Consider the following 12,651-nt stretch of genomic DNA (forward strand, 5'->3'; position numbering starts at 1 on the left):
CTAATCAGACAAAAACAAAAACAATCCTGACAGATACACTAACAATCAAATTATCCTAACTAGGTACAGTGAGCTGAACTATAGGCTAGGGAGGGGTGGGGAGAGGTGCAGCCTGAAGAGATGAGTCTTCAGTCTGCGTTTGAAGGTGGTGAGATTCTCGGCTGTTCTGACCGTCACGGGGAGGTCATTCCACCAGCGAGGGGCCAGGACAGACAGCAGACGGGAGCGGGAAGTACAGACGCGAAGAGGGGGAGGTGCCAAGCGTCCAGAGGTGGCAGAACGGAGAGGTCTGGCTGGTGTGTAGGGTCTGATGATCCTCTGAATGTACCCTGATGCTGACCCCTTAGCTGCCTGGTATGCAAGCACCAAGGTCTTAAATTTGATGCGAGCCATAACAGGCAGCCAGTGGAGGTCAGTGAGCAGGGGGGTGACATGGGAATGTCTGGGGAGGTTGTAGACCAGACGCGCTGCAGCATTCTGGATGAGCTGCAGGGGTCTGATGGCGGATGCTGGCAGACCAGCCAGTAGTGAGTTGCAGTAGTCCAGGCGGGACAGGACCATCGCTTGAACCAGGAGCTGGGTTGCGTAGGTGGTGAGGAAGGGGCGGATTCTCCGGATGTTGTACAGGAAGAACCTGCACGTTCGACTCACCGCCGTGATGTTCTGGGAGAGGGACAGTCTGTTGTCCATCACCACTCCAAGGTAAGATATGCACAAACATCCTGTGCTCTACGAGTTCCTTAGAGATGTCTCCATTTGGCCACCAGAGAAAGCGCAAGAAGTTGATGTCTTCCTTTGCTGCCCGGACCTGATGAAACATCCCTTCTATATCAGTGATGAATGCAACAGGGCCTTGACGAAAGCGGAGCAATACGCCAAGTAGCGTATTTGTTAAATCAGGGCCTTGGAGCAGTTCTTTATTCAAAGAGGTTCCACCAAATGCTGCTGTGCAGTCAAACACCACACGCAGTTTCTTTTTGCGTGGGTGGTAGACACCATGGTGTGGCACATACCACACCTTGCCAGTCTCAGGCTGCAACTCACTCTGAGGTACAACGTCAGCATACCCCTTTGTCATGACATCATTCATGAAGGCTTTATATTCATTACAGAACAATTTTTATCCTTTTCAAACCTTTTCAACAGATGTTGAGCTCTTTGTTGGGCTATTTGCCTATTATTGGGCATGATCACATTGGTGTTACGAAAGGGAAGTTTCAAGCGGTAATGACCATCTTTGAGTTCAGCTGAGTCAGATACTATTCTCAAAAACTGCTGATCTTCCTGTGACAATTCATGCTTTTCACCATAATGCTGTTCCATGAAGTCATGATTGTAATGTTTTATTAACAGGTTTTCCAAGTTTGCAATGGATATTCTACTGACTTGAACAGAAGAGTCATTGACATTTCCATTCCCCCCAAAGCTATGTGGGCCATTGATAACCCAGCCAAGAAGGGTTTTAACAGCATAAGGTCCACTACCTACACTGTTTATTATTTTCCAGGGTTCTAAAGCTCTTGGAGTATTGACACCTATTAGTAAACCCAATGCTAGCGTCAATTGGTGTCAAGTCAGCCTCCTCAAGGTAAGACCATTTCCTTATATCCTTCACTTTTGGAATGTTGTCATGTGTCACTGGAATTGATTTTTGTGTAAAAACATCAGGCAGTTTGAGAAATGTGTCACTGTCCAATGCAGCTACTTCTATGCCAGATATTTTATAACTGGTTATTGGTTTTTCTTGACCCATTGTTTTCAAAAGTATCTCTGTTTTCTTACCAGGGGCATGAAGCTGCATGGACAATTCCTCGGTACAAAATGTTGCCGAGCTCCCCAGGTCTAGGAAAGCATATGTTTGTATGCATTTTGTTCCTTTCTCCAATTTCACTTTGACAGGCACGATTGCTAGAGCACACTCTTTTGTTCCAGCCAGTAAGGCTACTGGTTGCCAGAGAGACAACTGCATCGGAATCAGCAGCTTGTTTGATTTCTTTGATTTTCCTTTGTTTGCATGTGCAGGATTGTTGGATGACTTTGTTTACACACATTGCAAGACATGCGCTTCTGACAACTTCTACTCATGTGTCCTCTTTCTAAGCATCCAAAGCACATTCCTTTCGTTATTTGGTTTGGTTTGAAATGATTCACATACTTCCAATGAATGATTTTTGTTGCAGAACATGCAGGGCTTTGTAAATGCACTTGAACTACTGCTTGCGGTTGGGGCTTGTTTGTTATTATGTGACTGCTGCAACTTTGTTTGCCCAGACATTGACATTGGTGAAACAGCCGTAGCAAAACTGCTTCCCCTGCTGTTCGATTTTGAGTAAGCTTTCTGTTGCCCTTTTGATTCTGAGGTTTTATTCAATGGACTTTGAATTTCCCCAAAGATTGGATCCAGCATTATTCGAGATTGTTCATCAATAAATGCAAGTAAATCTCTAAATGTGGCTCTCTGTTTGTGTTTGTCATAGATGTTACAGACAACTGCTCTCCATCTTTCGTGAAGCTTGAATGGTAGCTTTGACACAATGATCTTTAAATTGGAGGGTGTTTCAAGATCCATAATATAATCCATCTCCTGCATTGTGTTGTGACAACTTTTCAAAAATATTGCATAAGACATTAGACCAGATGCATCCTCTGCCTGATAGCAGGCCACCTCAATGCCTTGTCCATAAAGGCAGATGTGATTTTGATTTTATTTCCGAAATGCCATTCAAGTTGTTCCTTAGCTTCCTTATATCCTCTATGAAAACAACTGCGCACAAGATTCCTTGGTTCTCCAGATGTGTATTGTTCCAAGTAGTATAGCCTTTGTTGCATATTTTCAGTTTTAGTTTCAATGGTTTGCTCAAAAGATTTAATGAAAGATCTGAACTGAAGTGGGTCGCCATTAAAGACAGAGATTTCTCTTTGTGGAAGTTGAGACAATATATGTTGCTTTACCAGCAGTTCTGTAATTTCATTTTACTTTTTCATGACATCAGCGAGAGAATCGTTATTGTCTGAACAAGGAATATCTTTCGGAGTTTCCTTTTCGATTGCGCTTTGGATAGGCTTTTTGGTTTGAATTGAGAATGGGCTTTGCGTCTCTGCTTTAACCTGAGATGGTGTGGGTTTATTTTGGTCAGGGTATATTCTTTGCTTTGTTTGAACCTTTTTTCTGTCGTTGGAACAATATATTCGGTTGACGTTCTGGACGAAGTTGCGAGACTACTCCTTTCCGTGCGTAAAAACTGGGACTCTGTAAGGACTTTTATTTTAGCTTCGGCTTCAGCTATTTTGGTCTGCAGTTTAAGTTTTTCTTTCTTTGCTTTTATTCGCACTTCTTCCATGTCTAACTCAAGTTGCTCGTCCAGTGATCCTGACTGCGCCACCAGTATAGCGCGTTGTACTCGAGCTTCGGACAGAGCGCTAGACGCTTTGCTGCCCCTACTGGAGGCCTTACCGGCGGTCTGTGAAACGCTGTCATGTGGCCATACGGATTCAGCAACAGCAGCACCTTGCAAACCATCAGCCTCTTGCACAAGTTCACCACCCACATCATCAGCTTTAAGCCAAAATTCAACATCGTTAAGAAACTCTTTGAAATGTAACAGTTTAGGTTCATACCAATCGTTATGATCGTGTTCCTTTTCCTCATCAGGCAATTAAGATTGAACAGTTGCTTGTAACTACATAAACTCAGCCAAGTATTTATTAAAGACATCGACCTGTTGTTTTACGTCTTCATTTGTGTCACCAGCCTCGATAAGAGCATTTATTTCATTACGCTTTCGCGTGAGGACACCCAGTTTTCCTCTACGTGATGCGATTAATTTGAACAGTTGCTTTTCCTTCCCAACCACCATCTCATCATCGTCTACTTCTTGCTCCTGCATTTTTACTCTTTTATTCTTTTCAGAGAGCAATCACCATTTAACAAGATTCAAACTTTCTTCCATTCATTCAAACTCTTCCTGAACGCGGCGGCCCATATTTTTTAGTCATAGTCAACACCGTATTACTCACGGTTCACCACGGGTGGTCTTCCAAACTTAAAGTTCCTCGTTTCCAGTATTCAAGGCTCCAAACTCCATTATCCAAACACTATTTTGACTTTGGCGATGAAAAGTCGGGGGGCGGGGGCCCACACCAATATTCTTTCGGGGGGCCCAGAATTCCTAGCAACGGCCCTGAGGAGCCTATTAATTCCCCTCTTTAATTTGATTTGTTAAAAAGGTTACCTCTTTTTAAGTGATTGTTTGCAATCACATAAAAAGCAACACAATAACACAATGGGATTCTATTCTTCATGCCAGGCATAGCAATGTCTGACATAATGTGGCTTAAGATGGTAAATAATTCCTCTTAACGTGAAAAACACCTAATTAAGAAAAATGAACAGCTTGTTAAAATTCTGAGATTGCAACTGTGGTTGGAACGAAAACCAGCATACACAGGGGGGCCCCTGGACCGAGGTTGAGAACCACTGGTGTTTCGACCATTTGTTCGAAGCCGTGAAAAACGCAGAAGCATGGCTGAATTAATGCACTTCTCCCTCGGGTCCCGCAGAAGAAGAAAAAATAATTTATTTGCCCTTTTACAGCAACAAAAGATGAATGAAAAGTGGTTGTAAATTAGTCCTTGTCGTCGAACTTAACGAAAAACTGGTTACAAAATGAATTTATAAGGAAGAGCGTGATCAAAATAGTATTTTTTTACCAAGCGCCCCATTTTCCATCGGCTAACCCGAAATACAACTGCGCCTCACATCATATAGCCTTTGCCCTCTCACGTCACCTCAAACGTGGCATTAGGCATACGAAACATAAGTATAATTTAAAACCATTAAACATCATAGTCAAAGGTCATGCCTCAAAACATAAATCTTAATTCAGTATGTTAAATGAAAATGGCTATAACAACTGGTTTAAACAATATGACCATGGTCCAGAACTTTCTGATAGGTGTATGAACTGAAACCAATTGTTCTGTGTAAATATGATGGTCTTTGAATTACCAGACGTTTGAAAGTGCCACATAGTTCTCTGTGATAATCTGTTTCACATATGTCGTTTAAACAGTCCAGAATAATCTGACGCGTATCCAATCAAATAATCTTGTTAATTAAATTCGGATTTACTCCGTTTCACGAACGTGAATTGTGAATTGATGAGTTAATCTAATATTGAATATTAGATCTCGGATAACTGCGCGCACCAGCTCTGTTATGAAGGGGATATTAATTGCACGCCAAAAACCGGATCGCACTTCTTATGTAGACACAGACCCTACAAACACACTACGTAATGACAACGTTACAGTTTGGTCGTAATTTGGTAAGTCGCAACATTACCAACAGGTGACGTTGCTCTATGGTCGCAAAATAACCAGACCTCATGGAGACTGTTCTGCAACGTTGCAGTAAAGTTATAGAATTACGTAAATACGATGTAATTTAATAACGTAATCACAACGTCGGTGTAAGGTTATTCTATTACATTGTCAAACTTAAAGTTGTAAGGACGTAACTATTACGTATCTACAACGTTGTTTTGCGATGTCGCAGCGACGGGGCGCTGGTCTTACGTTTTTACGGTAATACTACGTAAATTGAGACGTAACGCGGACGTTACGAGACCAATAGAAGACGTTAATAGTACGTCGCCACAACCACATTTTGTTAGTACGGAAGGGAAGTGACGCTGCCCTTTGAGGGACACGTACACACACACACGCACACACACTCACAGACAGTTGGTGCATTCGGTTGTGGCGTGGAGAGCGAGGAGTTAATTTAGCCGAGCTAATTCAGGCGAACTGAGGACAGCAGCGAGTAAAATCGTGAGAAAGGAGGAGGCGCGTCCGCGATCTGATCCAGACCCCATAAAGCGCGCTACCGCAGAGAGGAAAGAGAAGGGTGAGCAGCACGAATGAGCGATATCCCTTAAACGTCTTTAAAAAGAAAGATGAAGATTATCCTCTGTACTTTCCTGCTGTGCATTACAGGTATGTATCGTCCTCTGTATGTTTCCGTTTATTTCTCCGTCGGAATGAGTCCGCTAACGTACGACTGGTTTAAAGCTCTTGTCGGCTTGTAAACTGCAGTAACCTAACTAGAAAACCGAAAGTAGTTCTGAACAGCCTATTGTCGTTGATTCTGTGAAATGGGTGGAGGTCTTTGATAGCTTCATGCCAAGTTAAAGATGCGACTAAATCGTTGACCGACCAAGCCTGACCGCCGCGGCTCGTTTTTTTCTGGAGTTTTCATGAAACGGTAATCTAGTTGCGCAATTTTCAACCGGTCGCGTTTGCCAGTAGTCTCTGGATGTTAAATGTATTATGATCAATATAATTTATCTGTCTTCCAAATCGGCCAATCCTCCTCCAATCCAAAATAGGAGCAGATCCAATCGCGTTCCTGCAGAATCCACAATGAGACGCAGGTCGATTTAACTGGATGGACACACTGACTCTGATTCCATGTATTAAGTAGTATGTTAGTAGTTTGTGTAGAAAACAAATGCTAAATCATGTTTTGGTTCGGGCCTAATAATAAGTGGAGCTTGACATTTAATTTTCTGATTTCTTTTCCAAGCATTTTCTGGACAAGCACATGTTTGTAATAATTCGGATTGTCTAGGCATAAATAAGCCACAAGCAGCGTTTAATATGAACAATTTTGTTCTGTATCCAACATTGGTACGCAGATAAAAATAATATTAATATCTAATCGACTACATAGACGAAAATATGTGGTATTTCTTTGCAATTCACAAGTCCAGTCGTTGTAGAAAATCCAAAAATCTGGTTCGTAATAAATACGGTGGAATTTCTAGTTATCATACGATTAAGATGCGCCAGTAAAGCGCAGGCTCGAGTTCAGGCAGAAAGCGCGTGCCGCTCTGCGCATCCGCCCACGCCCTATTCCGGGTACAGCGCATTTCTCGGAATTAAGCGCGTTTGTGCGGAAGAGGTGGTGCCTATTCTGCACGGACGAATGTGTGACTTCCTCTGCAGCCGAAACCAGAGCTTTCTGTAGGTCGCCAATTACCTGTCAGATTGAGTCGGAAACCATCTGTTCTATGAGGGAGAGGGTCATTTTGAACAAGGATCCCAGTTGCTGTACACTGCACCCATTACCACTCTGTTTCACTGCGCCGCTGTGTGTGCGTGTGTGTGTGCATCTGTGTGTGTGCGTGTGTGTGTATGTGCATCTGTGTGTGTGTCTGAGAATGTGCACACATTTGTGTCTGTGTGTGTGTGTGTGTGTGTGTATATGTGCATCTGTGTGTCTGAGCATGTGCACACACTTATGTGTGAGTGTTTTTGTGTGCATGTGTCTGTGTGTGCATGTGTGTGTGTGTGTGTGTGTGTTTGTGTGTGTATGTGTATGTGAGTGAATGTGTGTGCTCGCACGTGTATGTGCGTGTGTGTGTGTATGCGTGCGAGTGTCTGTGTGTGCATGTGTGTCTGAGTGTGTGTGTGTATGTGTGTATGTGAGTGAATGTGTGTGTTCGCACGTGTGTGTGTGTGTGTGTGCATGTGTGTCTGAGTGTTTGTGTGTGTATGTCAGTGAATGTGTGTGTGCGTGCATGTGTGTCTGAGTGTGTGTCTGAGTATGTGCATGCATGTGTGTGTGTGCATGTCTGTGTGCCTGTGTATGTGTGTCTGAGTGTGTGTCTGAGCATGTGCACACGTGTGTGTGTGCGTGTCTGTGTGCGTGTGTATGTGTGTGCATGTGTGTCTGAGTGTGTGTGTGTTTATGTGTGTATGTGAGTGAATGTGTGTGCTCGCACGTGTGTGTGTGTGTGCATGTGTGTCTGAGTGTGTGTGTGTTTGTGTGTGTATGTCAGTGAATGTGTGTGTACGTGCATGTGTGTCTGAGCATGTGCAGGCATGTGTGTGTGTGTGTGTGTGTGCGTGAGTGTCTGTGTGTGCATGTGTGTCTGTGTGAGTGCATGTCTGTGCACGCATGTGTCTGAGTGTGTGTGTGTTTATGTGTGTATGTGAGTGAATGTGTGTGCTCGCACATGTGTGTGTGTGTGTGTGTGTGTGTGCATGTGTGTCTGTGTGAGCGCATGTCTGTGCACGCATGTGTTTATGTGTGTGTGTGCAGTATAAAATGCAATGCTGTATCTCTGTGTCTCCAGCAGTGAGTGTGTTTGGCAAGCCTCAGGAGCTGAACGGCATTCTGGGAAAGAGCATAGAGTTCCCAGCTGCAGTGAAAAAGGGCGGATTTTTGATGTACAGCGGTGTCGCCATTGGAGACAGTAGCCTTGGGGCGTCCCGTAATGTGAATTACAGAGACAGAGTGCAGTGGGACAGCAGCACTGGATTCTTCTCCCTCTCTGGGCTGAAGATGGAGGACTCTGGAGAGTATAAAGTACAGAATACAGACCAGAACATAGCCGTCTTCCAGCTGAATTTGTACGGTAAGTACCACTGTGTCCGTGTCTATAGTATTACTAATGCAGTAGTGTGTGTGTGTGTGTGCGTTTATGTGTGTGTGTGTGTCCTAGATTAGCTTGAATTAAAGGGGAATTTTACCTCTATTGAATAGCAAATTGTGTATCATCCTGTGAAGATGGGGCTACTTATGCTGCAGAGTCCAAAAATGCCACATTTACATTTACATGTGGTCATTTATAACAATAACATTATTATTATTATTATTATTATTTTTATTATTATTTGTAGTAGTAGTAGTAACAGCGGTACTAGTAAGAGTAGTTCTAGATCTTATATGATCTCAGCAATAATTTTTGTTCTCTGCTGCACCATTATAGCCCATTATACCTGAACATAACTATGATACACACCTGTAACAGGTAACAGGGGTCTAAGGTCATGTGACTTTGATGTACTGAGTACAGCAGCAACAGCAGCTGAAATATATTACTGTCACCAAGACCACTGATCAGAGGCAGATCTTTAACTCTGTTATCGGGAAGGAGAGTTTCACACTTTAGGAAGTAAATGTATATTACAGCTATCTGAAAAGGATACTCTGTATAATTATAAGGCTAAATGTATGTATATTTGTTTCACTAGTTTCACTTTGTAAAATGAAACAGACATGATTTCTCTACTGGAATGTGATTATATGCTGTCTTTAATTTGTGTTCATAACTGTTCTAACCCGTTACCATTCCAAAACCCCTAAAAGTCAATGTGCACCTGTTATAACAGGTCTTAAATAAATCCTCCTATCCTCATAAGTACAAACAGTACAGGCACAGTCAGAGCCTCAGACTGCAGGAAACCTCTGAACCATCAAAGCTAAAGCTAAAGCATTTGTGCCTGTCTGATCTACGACACATAAAATACATCCAATACAAAACAGCATTTTGATTAAAGAAGCAAAATTCTTCTTTTTTAATTCCATATTTATTTATTATCACAGTCAAAATTGATACATAAATAAAAATAAGGTCATAAAGTGATTCAGCAGAGTGTTTTCCACAGCTGAGCTCATTTGTGCGCGTGTACAGGCAGCCGCATTCAACCAGGTGTGTCCATATTAAAAACTTTTCCCAAACCTCCAAAAGTGTCTTTCCAACCTTCCCAAAATTAGAAAATGCTTTGCATATCCTGTTTTCTGGTAAAATTACATCTCCGAAATAGTTTTTAAATGTTCTTTTTAATTATTTTTTTTAAAGCAGAAATATTTACAGATATCGGAACCGTAACGACTAAGCGGAGACCGCTGATGGCAACACGTGAGCGAGCGGACAGAGCCGAGTGCTTCCGATTTCTCAGCTACAAAATTTAAAACTTAACTTAATTCTGTAAACAACCGTGTATCAGATGTAGTATAAGCATGTAACACGCGCGACATTCCTGCATAAACATCACCCCGAAGAGCATGTAAGGTTGGGGAGAAATAATAGAGGGAATTGATTTATATTTGGATTGCTGCAACGCGTAAAAGTGCTCATAACGCACGCACTGCTAGTTAGACCAACTTTTACAGTGTTAACTACCAGTACTGCCTGATCTCTGACACTATGACTATGACTGCATGAAGTCCTACAGCTGGATGATTTACCTCCTTTATTTACCCCCCCCCCCCCCCCCCCCCCCCGGCAGATCAAATTATTATTGATCTTAAACTAAATGTTAATTGTACACGTACAACTGAAGAGTTGGTCAGAGAATAATACGCAAAGCATCAGGCGCACTAACAAAGTAAATTCCAGCATTAGCTGGATGTGTATAACCTGCCAAAAATTAAGCATGGTCTGGTTGGTTATCAGCGTAATTTTCTACCAAGTGAATAATGGATTTGGTAGAAAACAAAGGCTTGTCCGCTACATGTTGGTTATCTTGCAAATCGCACAGGGAATATCTAATCTCGAATACCAGACATCAAACCGGAAAGCAGCCAAATGCTCTTTCCAACTAACCCGAGGCTGTACAGTCTACAGAGAAATGGGATAGTATTTCCTATTTTTTAAACCACTATTACAGTGCAAAGAGGAAAATATAGGGGGTGTAGTTAGTACTACTTGCTCAAGTTTGTTATTGTCATAATTTCTTATTGACATCACATGCCTTGAAAAGCTTGACCTCACGTGTCTCTCGCTACCTGTTCGTTTGATAGGCTCTTTAAAATCAGTTTTTATTCGGCTTTGCTTCAGAATGACTCTGTTGGAATTGTGGGCAGTTTTATTACAGAATAAAATTAATATAATCAAATCGAATAAATACAAATAAAGAAACCTAAATGAAAATCGAACATGGTAATTATACCAAGTGACCTGGCTAATAGCATAAAGCTTGCTCTCGGGAACCCCCTTCAGTAAGCAGACAATGACAGGTTTTCACGACCCGAGAACACGATTTGGGACATTTGGAGAGATACAAGATGCACTGGAAAACACGCTCAAACTAAATTTAAAAAATGAAAGCATTGTTGTGATGAAAAAGGTTGAGAAGCTCCTTATTTCGAGTACCTTCAATGATTTCTTGCCTTCTCTTTACGAAGATTGTTGTTTAGAAATGCAGAAACCAGCCCGTCCCCGGTTACAGCAGATGTTTCGGAACACTGTTTCTCTATACTGGCTGGTGTCCTAATTCCTTATAATTCACCGCAACTGAATGTAAGAATTGCAGTTTTCAATAAATAAAAGTAAAAAGAGCGCAATTACATGAGCGTCGCATAATACGATCAGTTGTATTCGGAAATATGCACTTTCCACAACTTTATGCGCATCAGGTAGTCGAGACTGGATAACAACTTGTTTGTTTCTCAGATCTTAGGAGGAACAGAACAGGATGGTATAGCAGGCAGAAAATAAGATTAGGAATAGAGCCTCACAGTGGGGTCAGGCGAGTGTGATCCGCATAGTATGTGCGCATGTTTGCGTAGATCACTAAAACGTGCTGAAAATAGCATCGGGAGCTTATCTGTACTGTGCCTGTGTAGTGTTGGTGAGTTTAGGCTTTCTCGCATACCAGATACCGCAGGTTACCTCACGTTATGTTTCGTATGTATCATATCAATAAAATAATTTAGGATTTGGACTGCTTTGAACCAACCTGCATGGTTTGTTGCTTAACTCAAATGATGTTAAGAAATATGACCACACATACATTTATGCTATATTTGATTTAAAAATGTGTATTTTCCAATTAAAACACATTTTTAAATCAAATATAGCATTAATATTCAATGGGCGGTCGTACACTCGAATAGTCTACTATTTTTCTCCGTATAAGGGAAGATACTTTGTTGTAGTGAAGGTTCTGGGGTCCCCGTTATTCTGAGCTGTGGAGTTTGGCTGAGAGCAGCAGGGATCTGTGTTAGTTCTGAGGGGCGGGAGAGGCTGACAGCGCTGCTGCTATCAGACTGCGGCTGCACCAAACGCAAGCTCGTGCGTCAAACGTTACTGTGACATCAGATTTGGAGTGGTTAATTCCAATTTACATATTCTTTTATAAAATAAGCCCACTGCTGTCAAAATCGCTGACGCGGGCGCCTGCTCCACTAGGGGGCGAGTATTAACAGGTTTAATATATTATCATTTTTCTTTCGCATATGTTCTCGGAAATACTTTTGACCGCTGTGTACAGAGGGCGACGGTAAGTTGCAAAGCAACACTTTTCAAGTCTCACTTTCTTCTGAGAAAATTAATATTATATTTAGGAAAATCTGAAAGATATTGAAAGATAATTATCTGAGGGAACAGGCGCGGTTCCCTTATATAAAAGGCAGACACATTGCCTTTCTCACCTAGGAATATGATGTCATAATTGCACAGACTGTACAGTCGCTCATGGCATTGGGTTGAACATTCAAATTATGCTTTCCTGTTTAACTGTTTTACCTGTACCTTTGACTGCAATTATGAGTAGTGAACAAATTGTAAGTTTATTCTCTGGTTTTTTTCCACTATATTTCTGTTGCACAGGGCTGTGTTTTCATCTTAATAATGATACCTTGTTTGCGCTTTGAATACTGCATATGTATAATTCTGCTATAATCCCTCTGCACCATTAACATATCACTTCTGAACTCTGCGGTTTTCTATTTTGACAGTTCCTGTATCAAAGCCCAGTGTCACTTTCATCAGCAAAGAATACCCCTGCACTCTAAAGTGCACTGTGGAGAATGGTACAAAAGGAACCCTGTTTTGGTACAGAGACAGTGAAAAGAAT

General features: G+C 41.9%; 2 protein-coding genes across 3 annotated transcripts in view; one reads left to right on the forward strand and one right to left on the reverse strand.

Annotated features, from left to right (window-relative positions):
* The window catches only part of LOC135255947 (T-lymphocyte surface antigen Ly-9-like), a 227,919-nt gene that overhangs the window by 170,668 nt on the left and 44,600 nt on the right, over nucleotides 1–12,651 (reverse strand). The gene's annotated exons all lie outside the window — the stretch shown is intronic.
* LOC135255946 (titin-like) overlaps nucleotides 1–12,651 on the forward strand; it is a 222,530-nt gene that overhangs the window by 149,320 nt on the left and 60,559 nt on the right. The window contains exon 12 of the mRNA XM_064337783.1: nucleotides 8,142–8,423. Coding sequence (XP_064193853.1) covers nucleotides 8,142–8,423 — 282 coding nt within the window. The remainder of the gene's footprint in view (nucleotides 1–8,141; nucleotides 8,424–12,651) is intronic.

The sequence above is a fragment of the Anguilla rostrata genome, chromosome 5, assembly GCF_018555375.3.
Source record: "Anguilla rostrata isolate EN2019 chromosome 5, ASM1855537v3, whole genome shotgun sequence".
Classification (NCBI taxonomy): domain Eukaryota; kingdom Metazoa; phylum Chordata; class Actinopteri; order Anguilliformes; family Anguillidae; genus Anguilla; species Anguilla rostrata.